Raw genomic sequence first — 21,491 nt, 5'->3', positions numbered from 1 at the left:
ACCCCCAACCCCCAATAGAGTTGGATTGAAATTCAAGTATTTTCTGGATGAGCAAATCCAGATGAGTCTGCTTTTATACAGGTTCCTCACATTTTTATTTGATATTTTGGCACTGGATATGAGATGTTGAAGAAGAATCCAAATGCAAAAGATTTTTCTGGTGCCCACATCAAACTCACCTGCAGACTGGCTGTTCTGCAAGGAAAAAAGGATGACTTAGAAAAACCCAGGGGTAGGCAGAGGGAGCTCCTTATTTGGGCAGTGACTCCCCCTGATGTCACTGCCCCAATAAGGAGCTCCCTCTGCCTCCCAGCTGGGGTTTGAGGAAGCCCAGCCAGCCGGGTGCCTCAGGGTTCCCCCTTCACACTCCGAGGAGGGCAGCAATAAGCGGCTTCTGCAGCCGCAGGGAGGTCGTCCCGGGCCACAGCCCCAGCCTCGGCAGAGGCCTGAAGAGCTGGCTGGCTGCGGGGGTTTCCCCTTTGCCCTCTGGGGAGGGCAGCAACAAGCGGCTTGTGATTGCTGGTAAGTGGTGACTCATGTATAAGCCGAGGGGGCATTTTTCAGCCTTAAAACAGGGCTAAAAAAACTCAGCTTATATGCGAGTATATAGGGTAATTATAACACCATACAGAGACAGTATATTTCTGAAAACCAGACTGAATGGGTTAAAGTAGTCATATTCATACTCTCCCTGTAAACCTCTACAGCATCAGTTGACTGCTGCTGGTAACAAAATTCTAAACTAGATTGACCTTTGGCCTGATCCTCTGGGCTAGACTATTGTAACTCACTTTATGCTGGGCTGCCCTTGAGGCTGACCAGGAAGCTCCAACTGGTTCAAAATGATGCTTCATGGGTTCTCACAGGGGCCTTGTGGCATCAGCACATTTGTCCAGTGCTTCACCAACTGCACTGGCTTCCAATGCAGTGGAGGACCAAGTCACATTCAAAGTTTTGGTGTGCAGGACCACCTCTCCAGATACACCCCAAAAGAAACCTGCAGGACCACCTCTCCAGATACACCCCAAAAGAGCTCTTTGCTCTATAGAGAACTATGTACTGGTGATCCCTGGCCCCAAAAGATATCTGTCTGACCTTGACCGAGGCCACAGCTTTTTTGACTGTGGCACCAGCAGGGTGGAATACTTGGTTGAATAAGCCCTGTGGGACCTGTCACAGTTCCTCAAGTGCCTGCAAGACAGAGCTATTCTGCTAGGCCTCTGGTGGAGGGCAGTTCAACAGCTCTGGCCACCCTCTCTGCCACTCTTCCCCCTTCTTAATTTAAAAACTGTTTAAGGTGGCATTGGATGTATTGCATAGGAAACTGTGTTGATTTTATTATTGATATTCTGCTAGGCCTCTGGTGGAGGGCAGTTCAACAGCTCTGGCCACCCTCTCTGCCACTCTTCCCCTTAATTTAAAAACTGTTTAAGGTGGCATTGGATATATTGCATAGGAAATTGTGTTGATTTTATTATTGATTATTGATATTGTTATAAGCTGCCTTAGGCCCATCAGGGAAAAGGTGGCCTATAAATCAAATTATAAATGAATAAATAAAATCCAGTCAGGCCATACTTAAGTTCTTCAGTAAGGCTATTTTGGGAGGGAAGGCAGCATGATATACCCTGATCTTGTCAGATCTCAGTAGGTATGTAGCGTCAGTATTTGGATGGGGGACCCCTAAGACAGGCTCTGCAAATGATGTCAGTGGCAAACCACCTCCGCTTCTCACTTGCCTTGGTGGGATTGCCGTAAATTGGTTGAGATTTGTACACATGTAATCCTATCTTAGCAACTTCTATTGATGCATGTCCCCCTGGAGTTCTTGGGCCCTGGTTTTGAAAGACTCCGTTCTCTCTCAGTAATTTGCACAAATCTTGTCCTGCCAAGAACATTTCACTGTCTCTCCCACCCAGCTTCCTGACCTGCCCAGCTCTGCTCTCAGTAGTATATTGTTCTGCAGCTAGAAGTTGCATAAGTATCCTCGGTGGAACATTCTAATCACAGGGCTTGCAGCAGCTTCCATTAAGGTCCCTTCCACCCTCTTTCCCAAGCTCTTGCTCTGAATATAGCTTTCTAGAAGGTATCAGAGCAGTTAGACAGGATGTAATTTCAACCCCTTCTGCTTTTTTTTTAACCAATTGAGGTTTTTATTTTGCTTCTTCTCTTAGCACTGAGCAAGACATATCTTCTGGGAGTGAAAAATTAATTACTAATTACACAGTTACTTTGGTGTGCAGTTCTAGAGCTGAGATACTCAACACCCTCAAGTTGCGAATAACTTAATTGAGTAAGTAATTTTTTGATTTAATCAAGGGTTTATTTCTTTCTTTTCAAGGAAAAGCTTCCTGAAAGCCGCCTATGACACCCATCCCTTGATGCACACTGTTGTGATAATTTCACACCCTTGTTATGTTCACATTTCCATCCAAACCTAAGGAGAGAAAGTGTCAGGGTCCATTAAGAGTTGTGGAGACATTTTGAAGCTAATGTGTGGAGACACAAGCAGTCATTTCAAGAGGGTGGTACAGCTCTTGGGAGAGCTGAGGATTTTTGTCTGAGCCAGATTTTTAAAAGGCAAAAGGCATCGAATGCATTTTCAAAGGGAGAAGAAGTCAACATTGCCTAAAGTCCTGGACCTGTACTTGACCCTAAATATTTATTCATGCATCTGTGGAAGCATGACTTCCAAAGTAAATGAGCCATTTAACAGTTATGGCTGAGGTCAACAAGAGATATTTGGTGGCTTGATAGTTCTGTTAACCCTAATTGTTTGGTGGTCACAAAATGAACCCTCAAGATATGTTACAACCAGAGGTTTAGCTCCAATGGGGCGGGGGTGCGTGTGACGCACCGGGTGCACGCCCCTGTGGGGGTGTGGCAAGGGCGTTCCAGGGGGTGGCAGAGGAATTCCGGGGCATGGCAGGAGTGTTCCAGGGTGGGGCAGGGGTGTTCGGGGCAGGGCAGGGGCATGGGATGCACCAGTGCACCGGGCGCTTTCCCCCCTTGCTACACCTCTGGTTACAACATTAGCATGACCATATCTTAGAAACAGCAGAAGAACCTGAACAGATCTTGTAACTGCTAAAACACTTTACGCACACATTCATGAAAGCCAGACATATCACCTGCACAACCTGTTCTGGCTCATCAGTTATGTAGACCTTGTAATGAAGCCAGATGGACAAAACCCACATTGCATGGTTCTATACTGAGAGCAACAAAAATACTAAAAACAGCACTTATAGTCCCTCACATGATAATTGTTTAGATGGCTGTGATGCTGTGGATATCCTTCAAACAAGCTCTCTCCTAAAACCTTCTTTCTGTGTGTCTGGGAAAAATAAACCAGGTCATAAAAGCCAGCAACTATTTGGGATACAGAAATTCATTCTATTCTGGGAACAGATAGCCAGCAACAGGATACCTCCCTTACAGTTGATGGGTTTGGAGAAGGAATGCCAATGAGAAGCTAAGCCAATCCAACTATGTGGCATTAAGATGTGAAAAAGTAATGCAAGCCAAAAGCATTCTTCATTTGTCAGTCCTTTGTTTGGAGGGGCAGCATACTCAATGCAAGGAAGTTTGGATCCCAGCAGGAAACTCTAACCCAGTAGTTCTCAACCTTCCTAATGCCGCGACCCTTTACTACAGTTCCTCATGTTGTGGTGATCCCCAACCCTAACATTTATCCATTTTACAGATGGAGAACACTGATGCAGAGAGTCTTAGGCAACCCCTGTGAAAGGGTCGTTCAGCCCCCAAAGGGGTCCCGACCCCCAGGTTGAGAACCACTGCTCTAACTAAAGGTATTCAGCAGCTTAAAGGTAAAGGTAGTCCCTTGTACAAGCAGCGGGTCATTATTGACCAATGGGGATCCTTTGTCACCTCACAGCAGTTATACTTTACCCCACCAAGCTGGATACTCATTTTACTGACCTCAGAAGAATGGAAGTCAACCTTGAAATTGGCTACCTGAACCTTGAAACTGGCTACTGTCAGGTCTTAAGTAGAGCTTTGACTGAAGTTCTGCAGCTTACCACTCTGCACCACAGGACTCCTTTGTATTTAGCAGCTTAGGGAAGTACAATTTAGAAGCCCAACTTATTCTCACAAAATGTTGTTTTTTTTGGGGGGGGGGGACTTCCAGCAACATTTTCCCCATTTTCCCTCACCTAGGGCAGGCAAAGTTCACTATCCCTAAATCATGCTCATTGGCCTTAAGGGTTGGGCCACAAGATATACCCAGCTTACACAGAAAGACACTTCTGTGCAGACAAAAGCATGAAAATAGTACATGTCCTCTCATCTGAACATGGACATGCTTCCCCATGTAGGGAGAAAACCACTTTTTAGCAACTAAGGAATAAGTGTAAAGGTAGCATAAAGAACCACAAAAAGTATCTAATTGTTGGCATTGTAATTGATGCAACACATCTCTTAAAAGTCTGCTTTGGTACTATCTAGTTATTTGAGTTTTTTGAGAGGAAGTAATGACTAATATCAATTTTGTATTAGAATATTCATTGATCTCTGAGGATGTTTATATACTTTTAAAACCATGGCCGTTTCCGCACGGCGATGCTCGGGGTGTGTGTGTGTGTGCGTTGGTGTATACGATGCTGACGCACCTCCCGGAAGTGTTCGCATTAACGGTCCTGGTAGGAGTGGGGAAGACGGTGCAGCGCTGCGCCGTCGCCCGAACGCCTTACCTTCCCTCCGACCTTCCAGCGCGTCGCCCAGGCCAGGGGACACGCCCCCCCCACCCTGCGCAACAGCTCTGGAGTCGCAGGGCAGGGGGAGCATGTCCCCAGGCCTGGACAACGCGCCGGAAGGTCGGAGGGAAGGTAAGGCATTCAGGAAAGGGGGGTGGCGCCTTCCAGCCGCTGCCATTCGCATGGCAGCGGTTGGAAGCCGCTGTTTCCGAAATACCTCACCCAGGGAACGAGGTTCGGAAACAGCGGCTTCGCGCCACTCGGGGGTTGCAAGGCCGCCGCTGCTGCGCCATGCGAACCCCTCCCCAGGGACGCTGTTTTTAGCATCCCTGGGTCACTGTATTCTGCCCGTGCGGAAACAGCCTATATGTCTGTCTCCTTGGAGGCTAACTGATGATCAGTGAAAAAGAACCTCCTGTGCCTTTAACTGTTGCTAAAAGACTTACATTACTTCACTGGAAAGATAAATGCCCATCTCTGACATTCCAGTGGATTGAGGATATTACAACCTTATCAACATTTGAGAAAACAATTGCTCAAGGACATTGTTTTAGTTATTTTGAAACCTTTTATAGATATTTAGCTGTAGACCTGTCCTATTGATGTTATATCTAATGCTTTCAATTTTTTTTCTGTTGGGGGTTACAATTACTTTAAAAAAATTAGAAAAACCAATTAAAAATGTTGGAAGAATAACGTAACACATGGTATATAATGGATCTGAAACTTTTTCATTAGGAAAGGAACTTTGCTGGTTGAGATACCAAGCCAATATATGGGCATGCATGTCTGTGATTATTTTAATTTAATGCCAATTTAATTTTATATTTCATGAAATGTCAAGATTCAGCCCCAGCTTTGAACTTAGCAAGTAGAGCAGAATATAAATTTCACATTGCACTTTCATCCAACCTTTGTGACACAACTACTCATATCTACAGCACCTCCCTATCCCATAGCAACTGGTACCAGGGTGGGGGGCAACTTTAAGACTGTATCCTTTAAGAGTACTGTGGTGGAAATTCTTGTTGCTCAGAAATACTGCTCCTACACAGAAATCAAAACATAAAATATCCTGCAAGCAGCTGCTATCCAACATTATAGAACTCAACTTTCTCCGTCTCAGTCAGTAGCATTCAGTGGCTAAATGTGCTTTGACTATGGTTGATTCCATACAGCAAATATATAACAGGTTACATTTGTTATAAATGGACCTGTTTTCCCTTTTCCCGTTCACATGCATGCCTTACACTGCGGCTCTGCATGGCCTGGAGGTCAGAGGGTAGCATGGGTGTGTCCTTCCAGCCCTCCAGAGAAGCGCTGGAAGGAGAGGTGTGTGGAGAGGACGCGAAAAGCGGTGTCCTCATGCACGGAGCCACCTCCAGTTCGGCCCCTCCACTCACCTTTCCTTCCAGAGCTGCTCTGGAGGGCTGGAGGGACACCCCCATGCTACCCTCCGACCTCCAGGCCATGCAGAGCCGCAGTATAAGGTTGAAAGAGCCGCATGCAGCTCCGGAGCTGCGGGTTGCCGACCCCTGATCTAGATGTATTCCTAAATGGAAACTGAAAGTTCTACCCAACTTTCATTTATAGTTTATCAAACAATTATTATCCTTTATATTCCACAATGAAAATTAAAGAAGTTTTGTACATTCTAGGCAGATAATGGTTTTATTGATCAGTCAGAATTATTACTGTTATATGCTGATAGAGGGGATGGGGTGAAGGTTTTTGTTTAATTGCTGTCTTTTAGTCTAGTGTTATTTTGCCAGACCTGATCCATTTTAAACAAAAACAAACTAATGAACAAAAAAACCAGCAGGCAAATGTAGGTTCCATAGAAACAACAAGGAAATGATGGGCAGGCAAAATGATGCATTAGATCAACTAGGAACACTTCACAGGTGGAGAAACCCCTGCAAACAAAATGCAGCAGGAAAACCCTACTGTGAAGTTAACTACCATGGGGTAAGTAGTGCACGTAGACGTGGCCTTTGTATTTCATTTGGGGGAAAGGGTTGGGTGAGTATGTATGTATATATAAACAAACATATAGGAAAGGTCCATCACCAATAGTTCCTTCTATTTGTATACCCATAGGATTCAACCTATGCTAATGATTATATAAGTTCACTTGTAAAAAAATCAAACCAAGGAGATAAAACATTGTTTATTGCCCACTGAATATCTAGTCAAACTTAAGTACTTTTTAAACTGACTACATAGTTTTAAGAATGTAGACTTGCAATGCTTAATTTTGGTTAGATCACTTTCTACATTATTGGTATTTTACTGCTGCCATCCTCATATTGTGCTGTTAATACATTAAAGTTTTAAATTACATAGACCACTGATAAAAGCCTGCAACTGAAAAAAATGCAGACAAAGGGAAAAGAAACAGGATAAAAGGGGAGGGTTGATAAAGATGGTGTTTAAGCCACCTATGCAGTTGGATGCAATTACATAAAAACTTAAATAAATTATAGCCTATGATCACACAAATTACAGAGTGCCGCAAGCAAAGAGCAAGGAGGACGAGGGCAGACCAATGTCAAAGGTGCTGGTTTAATGAGAGTCAGGGTTTCAACAACTTCCACTGAAACGACTCAAAAAAGTAGAGTGCATCATTTGGTGCATGGGTTGATTACAAAAAGAAATCCCCTCCTAACACAAGTACAGCTATTTACAAGAAATCACTATGAATAGGTTATCAACAGTGCAGTCCCATGCAGAGATATTCCAATCTAAACCCATTATCTTCAATCTGTTTTCGCACAGAGTAATTCTGAATAGGATTACACTATACATTTATTAATCGTAGTTCATCAGCAGTCCCAACCTAGCAGAAATTTGGACAGCAGTTCACAATGCAAACAGCCCAAAGATTATCTGTTCTTCAAGGTTACTGTTTTCAACTGATTAGATGGCATATTTCAGGGCCTAAATAGATATTGTAAGGGGGATTGTGACTGCCAATCCACGTCCCAGATCAATGTCTCTCTGGTGATGCCTAATAAAAGGAACACATGGCGTGACACTGTTGTGCATTGCATCTTGTGCTACAGCTTGAAAGGAGGTGGGAAATGCTGAGGAAGCACAATTAATCATGCCAATTATTTCTTTTACTAGATCCTTTTGGGAAGATGTGAGCCAGTATCAGGCCTACGCCGCTTGAAAGCTGTAGTCTGGACCCAAGGAACTGGATTGGTCTGGTTATACAGGACTCTGAACGTGTCTTACAAATTGCCAGTTCCATCCCGCTTAGGGGGAAGGACCAATTTTAAACAGTTCCCCCTCCTTCCCATTTTGAGGATGGTTCTCCAAACTTTGCTGATACTTTCATTTTCGTTTCCTAAGCAACGGTATCTCCAATTAAAATAAAACAATTTCTCAAGGATTGAGCTGGCTAAATTATAAGAAAACAATGCCCAGTTCAATTCACTTGCAAGTTTCTCTGCATGTTAATTAACATAATCACTAAATCTGAGCAGAGAGTAACTCAGACTTTGCAAGAGTAGGTCTAGGCCTAGTTATAAACCCGTTGCTAGATTGCAGATGGCTCCCAAGACTGAATGAATGCTTCTCTGTTAAAAAGCATTCTGCACTGTGACATCTGGCATGAGGGAGAAGACCAGTTGAGGAGTCTTCCCGTTCACAAGTAGTTTTGTACATGCAGGGGAAATGTTTTGCATGGGGGAGATGCAGGGGTGGAGCGAGGGGGAACTCTGCCCGGGACGCGCGCATGCATGCCCTGCGCCCCTGACACGGCATTGTCCACCTCCACCCCACCCCATAAGGCACCCAGAAATGCCACGCCCCTGGAACATCCCAGCCATGCCCCCGCCACACTGCACGTCTGGGGCATCGTGCCCCACCTGGCCCCATTGGCACTATGCCTCTGAAGAGATGTTAATCACACAAGCCAAACCCTGGAGTCTGAAGAGGCAAAGCTCCAAAGCAGGTTTATTCCTTTTTCTCCTGCTTGTCCATGTTACTCGAATTTAGCAAAAATCTCTTGACCAACATCTTGAAGAGGGGTTTTTTGGAGGTGAAGGAGGGTGGGGTTAGGCAGCAAAAATGGCAGGAAATATCTAACTCAGGGCAGACAGGGTAGATTGTTTCAGTTTAAAATTTAGATATGAAATTTGAAGGCATCTTGAATGCTCTTGCAATACATTGAGGGATATGAAATATTCTAATATAAAAACAACTGCTTGATATAAAAACAACTGGAGGTATGGGGGTCGGCTCCAAGGCCTGGATAAAGGGGATCTTCTGGATTTGTAATAGTTGGCTGGTATGGCTCACATTACAGAATAGGTAAAATAGCTATTGCTTTCGATCTGGAAAGTGACTTCACAGACTAGATCAGTAAAAATATTCCCAGCCCACATAAGCAGTGATGGTTGCCCCTCAAGACAGGCAAGGTAAACATTGCAACCTGCCACAAAGCAACTCTCTCCTGAAATTAGGTTAGACAATGTGACAGTTCAGTTAGCTGATGACTCAGTGCCAGTAGAGTGAATCACCCACTGCAAGCCGCAAAACCCAGATGAAGCCCAGTGGAGGGGAAATCACAACCTAAATATTTGGTGATGTTCTTTTGAGATCTGGGCTTCCAATCCCCCACCTAGATTATAGTTACACTTACATATAGGCTCACCATTTCAAAGCTGACAAGTGATTTTTATTGGCTCAGCATTAAGGACTCACGACTTAACAGTATTGGGAAGAAGCACATCCTTTTAGATAAGATGTTGCTAGTTGGGTGTCAGTAATCAAAGGCCAGCTCTTAAGTTGTGCACCAGTAATCACAGGAGAAAATATCCCAAACAAGTGGGAGAGAGAACAATCTGATGCTTGGAAACCATCTGCCAAATACAGGTCACGTGAGATACCTGAGTACCTGCAGCCAAGTATTACCAGGTGACTTGAGCAAGGCTCCAAGTCCCCAGAACCAAGAGCGGAGATTCATCACCTCTGTGTGCACTTGCATGTTTTATTTAGCCCAGCAAAAGTATGCTTTTGTTTGGGGAGCTGTCTGATTTCTTAAGGGAAACAGCAAAGAAGGAAAATATTGATTTAGGGCCTTTTATTTTAAAATCCACTCCATAAACCGGGCCGGGGGGTGGGGAGGAGGTAAAGTTCTAGTGATGTCAATTCTCATCACCATGGCAACAGTACATTTTTAGTGACAGCGGAGTCTTCCTCTTGAAGCTGCTAAATTGCACGGGGAGTGGGAGCGAGAAGGGCAATGAACAGACACTGGAATTTAGTTAGGAGAAACCATCACGGGGAATTTGCATGGGGGGAGTGGGGGAGTGCAGCGCAACTGAGCCAGCAAAAAAGGCAAACTTGCTGTTATGTAGCTGATATGTAGACTGTAGTTACAGTAGAGGCTGAAGCAATATCTGCAAATGACTGGGTTTCCTTTTTGTGTTATTTTTACAGTAGATACTGCCACAGACAAAGGGAGATGCAGCGACATCTTAAACCATATAAGGATCTCCAGTATAACAGCAGTCTTTCAATTCTGGAGCCCCTTTTTAAAAGACACACTTTCCTATTTGGTCCTGAGGACAATGCTATCTTCCCTTCAGTTTGTAGCACAAAACTCAAAATATCAGGATATCAGTAACTCCAGTTACTCTGACACCGGTTCTCCATGGTGGATTTTGCACAGCATAAATATAACATCTTTAGGACAATATAAAATGCATTTTGGGGAAGAACCTTGCACAGCTCTCATCCCCAAATGAGTTCAGCCTGTTATATTCCTCTCAACCCAGGTTTTTCAAAAATCGCAGAGCTATCTTTCCCCGCAACCTGGGTTGAAGATGTTCCCTGCCTGCTAAGCAAACACAAACAGGCAGTAAACACTTTATTTCTTCTGCCCAAACCTTTTACTTTAGTTTCCACTGCTCACACCCACCATTCTGTGTGCCATAGGAGATTCTCTGTGAAGATTCACCATGGAGCTTTCCTCTGCTTGCAGCTTATCCGTTTCCTATTTCACTGTAAAAAGTAGATGAATAACATTTGTTTTGCTTAGCAATCCCATGCACATGTCATTTTTCCTCTCTTTTTTGAGGGGGATGTCTGCAAAGCTCTGGTGACACAAATATGTGCATATTGCAGCTTCTCTAATCATGTCACCGAACCTTTGCAGACATTCCCCTCAAAACAAAACAAAGCAAAAAAGGAAAAATGACACGTGCTTGGGATTGCTAGGCAAGACAAACTTTATTCATCTACTTTTTACAGTGAAATAGCAAACAGATGAACTGCAAGCAGAAGAAACCTCAGTGGGGAATATTCATGGAGAATCTGCTGCAGCTCACAAAATGGTGGGTGCCACTGTGAAACTGACAAGAGCTCCATGTAGCAGGCAGGAAAAAAGATCTGTTTTGGCTGGCAATGCTTGTGTTCTCTAGTGCTATGGGAACACAAAATATCAAAAGAGGACTTTTTATAATGTCCTAAAGATGTTATATTGATGCTGTGTGAAATCCACCCATGCTAACTAGTCCAGGTTGTTGGGGAGAAAGTAAGGACAGTTGTATTTGTTTCCAGATAATTGTAGCTTTGCAATTTGGAGATACAGAACTGCAGCCTTGGTGTCACTTTTTGGGGTTATCAGCCTCCAAGGCCGTTTCCGCACGGCCCATTAACGACGGCCTGGGGCGGTAAAAACACCACCCCCAGGCCGCCGTTCGCACAGGCCGCCGTTCGCCCTGACTGCGCTTCCCTCCCCCCAGGGCGGCGTGACTGACTGCGACCGTTCGACCTGACTGCACTTCCCTCCCCCCAGGGGAGCGTCTGTCTCCCGTCCCCGCCCCACTCACGGTGTCCTCGTCGTCGCCTGCTGGGCGTTGCAGCCCCGCCCACACTGTCCTCCGACCTCCAGGGGTCGGAGGGCAGCGTGGGCGGACTCTGCCCAGCAGGCGACGACGAGGACACCGTGAGTGGGGCGGGGACGGGGGAAGAGGCGGCTCCATGCGGAGCCGCCTGCCGTCTGCCGGCCTCCGCTTCGCCCGTTCATGCGAACGGGCTTGCGCCCCCACACCGCCAGAACTCTTGGCGGCGTGGGGGCGCATCCTGGCCGTGCGGAAACGGCCCAAGGAAGCCTGGTCTTCTCCCAGAATTACAACTGATCTCCAGACAACAGAGATCAGTTCCCTTGGGAAAAAATGGCAGCTGTAGAGAATAGATCTGCAACCCTAGTCATTTTAACAATCAGAACACCAAATCCGGAAATCCATGAATAGAATCAGTAGGATTTGCTCACTTTATGCATTGGAAAGGAAACATGATTTGGAGCAGACACAACACTGGCTTCCTCTGAACAGCTAGTAAGAAGTTGGGAATCAGTCTGAGGGACTCAGGGGCCCTGCCCCCCTCAGTAGCACCTGAATTCCCAGATTTTGGGACTGGGCACAGTAGGGCTGGCCCTGCCCCCAAGCTCCACATGGAGCTGGGAGAGGTGCCAGTCGGGTTCACCCTGCTACCAAGCTCTATGGGGGAGGGGTGTGTGTGGAGCCAAAAGTATAAAACTGTAGCCGGCGAGCTACGAGTCAGTTAGTTTGATCCTGTCTTCAGTTTGATCCTGTCATATCCTGTCAGTCTGATCCTGGCCGCAGGGAGGCTAGAGTCGAGCTTTAAACTGGACCCAGAGTTTAGCTTTAAGCTGGACCCAGGCCACCTGAAGCCAGCATTCAACAGGCTCTCCCAGGGCCAGAGCTAGGGGGAACTGCGCCCAGGGCACATGTGCACTGTGTGCCCCTGCCACGCCATGCCCTGGAACACCCCCGCCCTGTCGGCGGTGCATTGCACACCCCTTCTCCTCCTTGGCGCTATGCCACAGGGCTCCCCCTGCTTCCAAATTCCACAAAGTGAGCCCAGTTGGCCCTGCTCCCAGCTCCACATGGAGCTTGGGGGTGGGGCCACTCCTATTGGTCACATTCAACTGCGCCCTTTCCCTGAACTTGGCAGGGAGTTTGGGGGAAGGGGTGCAGTTGCAGGAGGTGTACAATGTGCCCCCATATGACCATTGGGAGTGGCACCTGGGGCTTAAGGCCCCCCAGGGCCCCTAGCTACACTATCCGTTCTTTTGGATACAAATTTCCTTCCTCTTGCCCTTACTGTAGTTAAGGGAAACAGTGGCATTGGCCCTAACAATGTGTTGCCCTAGTCTGAGGTCCTCTTAAGTCACAGTACAGTGCTGTTTCTGAATGCAGTAATACCCAGATGGTTCTGAGTTAAGACTTTCCTGTTTTGATAGAATGAATGGGATGGTTTCTGGAATAGTTTCTTCAGGAGCATCTATATGATAATATTCATATGATCTTATGATTCACATCTAAGAGCCTATCCTCCAGTTCTGAGATCATTTGGTAGAACACTGCATAAATCACAAACTTTGACTAATACTTCCCATGCAAATGCACTTCAGGAATGTGAACAAAGGGCCAAAAGTATTAGGAAATAACAGAGGGAGCACGTCTGAGACAGTCTACTCAGAAATAAGTCCCATTTTATTCCATGGGACATGTATTGAGGCTTGCAACTAAAGAAAGAATCTGAAGTCTGGGAGACTAAGTCTGAATTCACTGTACTAGAACACGGACTTAAATTTTCTCTCTTTCCCCCTACATAACCACAGTTTACTCACATGTTTCCCAACACTATCCTGCAATGAAGGAACAGAATTAGGCAGGTTTCATCTTAGTCAGACTGGCACTGACTGGCAGCCATGCGAAAGTCTCTTGAATGGATGCTGGCTGATCTGTCTATTCAGGTAGTTCTGCACTGGGCTGTCTGAATTTTGCAGCAGAAATGTTCACAGAATATCTGAAACTACCATTATTACAGTGTGAAAATATACAAGCAAATCCATTGTAAAGAAGCAGGCTCATTTGTACATAATTCCATTCAGAGAAAGCTGAAGCAACCGGCTTCTGATGTGAGCTGGAACAGATTTGCTTTGCTAATACAAGGCTATCACATTTTCCTTCTACTGTCTGCCTTACAAGGGACCTGTGTCTTCTGATTAGTGTTGGAGAGACATCTGATTAACCACGAGCATTTAATTACTCAAAGCAGGGTGGCCATTTTTTACTTCTCTTTCTCAATAGTCCTTGGTGGGTTTTGAAAACAGCTTTGGACTCCACACCACCCCATCCAATAAAGAGCACAACACCTCCTAGATCTCATTTTAAGCCTCTTCAAAATGCAGATGACCGGTCTTTCTATCATTGCACAGAAGTATAGTTTCTTTTCTCACTTCACCATTTTTGTATTGAACCATCCAGGCTGAAGAAAGGTTCTGAGTAAATGAACACCTGGTATTTTGTGATATTTTGTTTAGTCGTGATTTTAAGAGTAATACTCAAACCGTTTCTCCCCAATAGGGACCAAAAGCATTTTACATCACTCTCCTTTCCTCCATTATAGCCTCATAAGAGTCCTGTGAGGTAGGCTAGGCTGAGGTTGTGTGACTGGCTCAACGGCCCCCAGCGGGCTTCCATAGCAGAGGGAGGATTTGAACCTGGGTCTGCCAAACTGCAGTCTGACACTCTAACCTCTACACCACCCTGGTGTATCCCATTTCTTTCTGATGCTGGCATAAGGTGTGAACAACAATTTGAAAAATGAAGAATTAGCTGCTCCTGGCTTTGTGGCATTAATCAGATTTTCTATGGGCTAGCAGCTTGTTTAGGTTGACCTTTGCATTTCCTATGGATTATTTGGAAACTGTTAAGGATTCTGAAAGCGATGTTGATGACTTTCATAAAGTTTCAAACCGAAATAATCTTTGGATTCTATCGAGGGAGGGGGATTCATTATATGCCTCAAGTGCCCACATTAACATGGCTAGTCACGTTATGCAGGGGGTTCATGGGATGCTGTAAAACCCATTTCCCAGAGATGAGGTCATCCAACAAAACTGGCCCCTTTTTTCCCCCAGTGTAGTAAAACCAGGAGTTACTCACTCTTGGTTTAGTTTGAAGGGGAACAGCTGCTCAAATGGGCTCTGGTTCTCTTAACTCTGAACTCCACCCATCTCTTAACTCCACCCATCACTCTGGTTCTCTTAACTCCACTCAGCTTTAAAGGCACAGATCTCATCACAGAGTCTCAAAACACAAATGGCCTCCAAAGATCACAGAGTTTAGTAACAAGGTGCCATGGGTCCTACAAAACAAAAGGGTTTCCAACACCCACCCAGTTCAGTAGACTCTCAACACTCGACTAACTCTCCCTCCAAGTCCCTCCTGCTTTGAATCTACTTTGATCAGATCTTCTGGTTTCAGGAGGTCACCTGGCCACTGATCCTTCCTCACAGGCAATCCCTGAGGATGGCTCCTGAAGCTTTGGCTGAGCAGAATTCTAACTCCACCTCCACATTCTAAAGGTGTGCGTGTAGCGACCTCCCTACCTCAAGGTGGGAACTGCTGTGCCGAGAGAAGAAATGCCAGCAATGCCCAGTATTCCCCCCCTCCTCCTCCTCCTCTCTCTCTCTCTCTTTCACTCTCTCACACACACACATGCATGCACGCACACACACAGACAGACATAAAGTTTTAAAAGCCCTCCCAATCATTGGGGAGGGCAAAAGCAGAGTGGGGGAGGTGGGCTGGAGCCAAAGAGACACCCTGGTTGTGCTGTCCCTTGCAAAAGCCCTCTCTGTTGCTTTGCTCACCTCCCCTCTCCTTCCCTTCCATGCTGCTAGTTCACTTCTGGGCACTGCAGTTTAAGAAAGATATTGACAAGCTGGAACAAGTCCAGAGGGCAACCAAAACAGTAAAAGGTCTGGAATCCATGCCCTATGAAGAGAGGCTTGGGGAGCTGGGGATGTTTAGTCTGGGGAAGTGAAGGTTAAGGGTGGACATGATAGCTATGTTTAAACATTTGAAGGGATGCCATGTCGAAGATGGAACAAGCTTGTTTTCTGCTATCTCAGAGACTAGGGACGATTCCCCACCCACCATTAAATGCGCGCTCCTCACGCCAAATACCCCGGGGCCCTGCAGCACTCCCCACTACACCAGCAGTGACAACGCAGTCACCCTGATTCTACCACTCCTCCCACCCCTCAGCGCGCGTCATTTCGGATCCTGGTCGGAAGTACATCTTTTTGAAACTGGGCACCGAACACAGAGCAGGGGTCCCCTCTACTTTCACTTTTGAAGTGGGGAATCGACCTAGGACACGGAGTAATGGATTCAAGGTGCAGGAAGAGATTCCATCTAAACATTAGGAAGAACTTTCTGACTGTCAGGGCTGTTCAACGGTGGAATTCACTGCCTCGGACGGTGGTGGAGTTTTGCTTCCACCATCCCGCAAACACCTTGTGTGTAATCGGCCATAGACAAATGGCTGGATTTGGACTTAAGGCTGGCATGCCTTGCAGAGGGATAAGCAGCTTTGCATTTGTACATCTTAATTTGACAACATTCCCTTTTCACATTGACCACTACCTGATGTTATCGCTGGACTAAATGAGAGAGACAATGCAAGCTCCTATGCAGCAATAAACCCCTAAGTGGATTTGAAACAAGCCAGATAGCAACTCTACATGGATCTGCTAGTCTGAAGACAAATGCAGAGACAAGGCTGTGCTCGGTCCTGCAGAGTTGGCTGCTATTCAAGCCTCAACTCAATGCTAGTTTGGCAAGTGAGTGCCAAATAAGAAAGAAGCTTACGGTTCCACAGTACACAGGAGACGTCTGCTACTGGGCACAGTAATACTCCCCACCCCCCACCCCTAAACTGGCCCTTGATGCCATTGGGGAATTTGATTTTCTTTTAAATGAAAGAGCCCACTCTACAAAATTATGCCCTCTCACGCGGTCCATGTAATTTCACCCATGGATTTTCGCCCGTGAAATTTTGACTGGCAACTCCTTGCGGGTGCCTTACTCAAGATGCAGCAAGACATTTGAAATGAAAAGCTGGAGCTGTACCTCAGCAGCTTTGCTGTGAAAAAAACACTAAAATGTCATCGTGTCCCTGAGGTGCGCTTAGGTGGGCTAAAAGGATGCCAAGGCAGAAGGAAGCACATAGTGCTTTTCGCAACGATGCTGCAAATCCCAAAACTCTGTAAAAGGCAATGGCACTGATGTTATCCAGAAGGTTTCCTTCTGCTCCCACCTACCCCCCTTCTTCAATTATAAGTGGAGGGGTGTCAGTAATGAGCCTTTGTACTGAAAGGAGCGCAGGAGGTACATTACACCTCTGTGAATCAGGCAGAATAAATACTGCCCATTTGCCATCCCCACATGCTCCAATGACCAGGCATGTGCAAAAGCTGGAGGGCCCTAGCCAACTGGAATTGCCTGCAAAGGGGCTGTGGCTTAGTGGCAGAGTGACTGCTTGGCATGCAGAAGGGGCCTGGTTCAATCCCCAGCATTTTTCATTGAAAGGATCAGCAGTACTTGAGACACTGGAGGGATGCTGCCAGTCTAAGTAGACAAAATGGACCTTCCTTGACCAGTGGTCTCTTTCAGTATAAGGCAGCTGCATCTTTGCATGGGAATTCACTTCCTCTTCACACCCAGGGATTGTAACCCCAGTTTGGAATCCAGGCTATTGGGGAGAAAGCAATTTGCCCAGGTGCCTGCATTTAGATAGCACAGCAAATTGAAGTGTGACTGAAGGTTTCCAAGCCCAGAAGGTTTTGATTGTGCTCTATGAGCGTGTGTGGTTGCAGGAGGGAGGGAGGGAGGGAGGGGGGCTGGGAAGTGAGCATGCAAGAATGACAAGCAAATCATATTTGTGGAGGTTTTGTTGTGACACCTGAATATATCCACAGACAAACTGCATCTTCCCCAGGCTTTACAGAGGGGCTGTGCCATCCAACATTGGAAGGAGTGCAAAGGGGAACTTGCCAGCCTGTCACAGGCAGAGGTGGCCACAGAACTGGGGACAAATGCCCTCCGTGGCATTTCAGAGTGCAGCCCTTTTACTATGGTACATAGAATTCAATGGAAGCCAACATGAACTGAATTGAACTTTAACTACATAGCTCTATCTTGTATTCTTGCTAGTCATTTCTGAGTGTGTCAGAGTCAGAACAGGGACCGACTTTTGTGAAACAAGACATAACACTTTTGACTTGACCCATGGTCTTTATCATAACTATCCTAACAAAAGTCACTGATTACTGCCATTTTACAAACAGAGAGCTAAGGATGATAGCAAGTCACATGTTCACAAAAAATAGCATCCATTTCTGTGCTTTTCTGTGGCCTTGTACCTGTGCCCTCAGACTCCTCCCTGCAACTGCTCACCTAGAAGTAATCTAATCTTAATTTTAAAGCAACCAGAGGCTTTTTTTTGGTAGCAGTAGCAGGGAGGAGAATATGGGCCACTTTTCTCTCCTCCCCCCCACCCAATCCCCATTCCTGTTGCAACCAAAAAAACCCTTCTAGTTGCTTTAAAATTAAGATTATCTTACTTCTAAGGCAGCAAGCACAGACTAGATCAGTTGGGGTGGAGGCTCTTCCTGAGCCTCCCCAGAAACACCTGGGGCACGAGCCTCCTCCTGCTCCCTATTTACCAGTTTGCACAAATTCCTAATACACTCTCTCACTAGCCTTGTTCAGGCATTCATTTGGGTCTCTCCAGGGTCACTGGGGCTGAGCGGGGAAAGGCCTGAGGGCCCCTCCAGACCTCCAGGTGTATCATTTGCACGGAGCTTACTGTCTGTACCCTTATGCACACATTCTTTCCTTCTGTTTACCAAGGTACAGGGATCGAATATACTATATACAACTCACATTCTGGGGTACATTAATAGGCTCCAAACAAACTTTTGAAGCATGAAAGTTAGAGGCAGAACCAAGAATCAGCTTCTTGTTCACACAAACAGTTGAACAGGACTAATATCTTATAGTTTAACCTGTTGACTTCCAAACAAGATGGGAATCATGTCACCTGAGCTAATTTTTGCAGTTACTCTATTGCCAAGATTCGATGGCGTTTTCCCCATGGACAAAATATCCTGGGATAGACCTGGGATTATATATCCCAAGGTGTTTTTATCCCGGTTTCTCCCTTCGCATGGCTGCCCATCAGTGCGTTCAGGCTGGGAGGAAGAACTCCAGTGAATTATGCACGAGCCCCCGGTTTATTTTCATTTTCCACATTTATGTTGCTTACATTGTTTGCGTACGTTTACGTAGTTTATGTCAATTTCGTTTTTCCTACATTCTGATTGGCTGCAGCTAAGGGGGTGGGGGAGGAGAGAGCAGGCGGCAAAGCCAGAAAAATAAAGCAGTCTGTCTCCGATGGTGTTTGCATGGGAGCGGGAGCAGTGCGGGCTTTTCCAAAAGAACTGCCAATTTAATTGTTTTTTGAAAGCCGTGGGATAAGGGAAATCTTGCAGCGCAGCCCTGAGTTAGGCCCAGAAGCCATGCAGAAGCCATGCCCGAATGGGATGTTTCACCTCCTTATCCCAGGATATTTTGCCTGTGTGGAAAACGTCAAGCTAATATCTTACATTTATCTAAGACAACAAAAATAGGTATATATGAGAACCAATGTGTTATTGTACTTTATTGCACTCCAAATGGTGTTCTCATTGTATTGTCGAAGGCTTTCATGGCCAGAATCACTTGGGTGCTGTGTGGTTTCCGGGCTGTATGGCCGTGTTCTAGCAGCATTCTCTCCTGACGTTTTGCCTGTATCTGTGGCTGGCATCTTCAGAGGATCTGAATCTTCAGAGGATCAGATCCTCTGAAGATGCCAGCCACAGATGCAGGCGAAACGTCAGGAGAGAATGCTGCTAGAACACGGCCATACAGCCCGGAAACCACACAGCACCCAGGTGTTCTCATTCTTAGAGGTGACACCCACTTCCCTTATTTGTGAATTTGATCCAAATCGCTTCTTTATTAGACTACGCAAAAGAAGGCAGGTGACTTACCCAGCCATGACAATGAAGAAATCCAGGCGGTTCCAGGTGTCTCCAAGGTAGCATTTCTTGCCAAAGATACCTAACGCCACCATTTTCAGCACCATCTCCATAGCAAAGAAGATGAAAATGAAGTCATCAAATACCTGAAAGACCCAGAAGGAAATGTGAGATTGATTTTAATCTTCACTCACTGCCTATTTAATCTTAAACCATTCCTGCACAGCCTCACAAGCGGAGGTGCACCGGCCTAGTTGATGCCAGTGCACACCCCATGGCCGTTCGCACGGTGCCCTGCAAACGGCCTCGGTGCCCCAGTGGCCCATGGGGCCACGTTTACACAGGCACATCGGTGCAGATCCCTCTTACCTTGTCTCCTGGCTGCCGTCACACTGGAGAGGCCAGGGGACACGCCCCCATGGCTATGGCAATGCCTCCAGGGCTGGAGGCCAGGAGGCATGTTCCCTGGCCTCTCCAGAGCGACATGGCTGGGGGAAAGGGTAAGAGGGTACTGCACTGGTGCGAGGAAAACGCCACCTTCCACCCGGTCCCACTTGCTCGGCAACAAAGAGAAGCCAGCATTTTCCAAAAGACTCACTCATTAAGCAAGTCCAAAAAACGCTGTTGTGGAGGGGAAACGCCACTGCCGCTGCAGTGTGCGATCTTCCCCCCAACAACGGTGCTTTTACCAACCCCACACCAGTCTTAACGGGCCATGCAAAAGTGGCCTATCCTTTCAAGCTTATTGGACAAGGGTTAAATTCACCATTGAGGAGAAAAAAACCATACAAGGACAGATTTATCATAACTTGCTTTCCTGACATATGTTTGTATGTATTCATGTATCCTACTAGTACAAGATTTGTTGGGGAGTTTGCAAGCTTGCTCATTTGATGTGAATATCCCCATTTTGATTTTTTTTCTTCTTTCTGTGTCCTTGCTGTTGGATTTTCTCCATAAATATGTACACATTTTTCTACAGTTAGGTCAATTTCACATTAATTGTGTAAAATTGGCCCATGAGGACAGCAGCAAATATTAGATGGCTAGAAACCAATAACCACGGCAATACAGAGAATCAAAAGGAAATGGATTGGTATATCAGCTTATCCATAGTTTGATCTAGAGGAGTACAAGTACAGATATTAAGACACAGATGTTCCCTCTAGTGTGTTTGACAGGTTTTTTTTATGCTAGTTTGTGGCTGTGGTTATTTTCTAATCTTTTTGCTAATAAACACAACCATGTTGTGGAAACTGTCAGCCAAACCATGAAGTCAAGACCCCAACCATCCATGACCACAACTAGAAGGAAGCTACCTACCTGCAAAATTTGACATCTGTTGGAAAGGCAGTCCATATCATCGCAGGGCTGGTACATCCCAAGGGTCACACAGTTCAACAGGATCACCATCATGCTGACACACTCAAACCAAGTGGAAGGAAGAAATGAAGTCAAGGAAAATATCTGCTACAGTCAATATAGCCACACCCAAGATATGACAGCATAAAAATAAAAAAAAGTTTTAAAACACACACATTCATATACCAAACCTCATTCTGTGAAACAGCTAAGCCATCAGATACTAAATTAACACAAGCTGAGATGTAAACTTTTAGTTTCTTTTCTGAATGCTGCTTTGAGTGAAATAGTGGGATGCAAATAATGATTGAACGTTTTCACTACATAAAAAGATGTTCCATGCACACAGAAAACTAGATCCCAGGAAACAAGAATCCCAGATTTGATTTTAATCTGAAATGTTAGTTTGGTAAGTAAATAAATAATTTTCAGGGGGGGATCAGTTCCAGCCATTCCTTGCCCTCCCCCAACAGGATGAAGTGGCAGCAGTCCAA

The 21,491-nt window shown here is 45.8% G+C and overlaps 1 protein-coding gene across 1 annotated transcript in view; it reads right to left on the bottom strand.

Moving 5' to 3' along the window:
• Window positions 1-21,063, bottom strand: part of CACNA1I (calcium voltage-gated channel subunit alpha1 I) — a 208,423-nt gene extending 187,360 nt beyond the window's left edge. Inside the window, exons 1-2 of the mRNA XM_048499231.1 lie at window positions 20,959-21,063; window positions 19,648-19,781 (exon numbers count right to left, since the gene is read on the bottom strand). Coding sequence (XP_048355188.1) covers window positions 19,648-19,781; window positions 20,959-21,051 — 227 coding nt within the window. The 5' untranslated portion in view covers window positions 21,052-21,063. The remainder of the gene's footprint in view (window positions 1-19,647; window positions 19,782-20,958) is intronic.
• Window positions 21,064-21,491: the final 428 nt, after the last annotated feature.

Source organism: Sphaerodactylus townsendi, linkage group LG06 (assembly GCF_021028975.2).
Source record: "Sphaerodactylus townsendi isolate TG3544 linkage group LG06, MPM_Stown_v2.3, whole genome shotgun sequence".
NCBI classification, from domain to species: Eukaryota; Metazoa; Chordata; class Lepidosauria; order Squamata; family Sphaerodactylidae; genus Sphaerodactylus; species Sphaerodactylus townsendi.
This window is presented reverse-complemented; position numbering and strand designations above follow the sequence as displayed.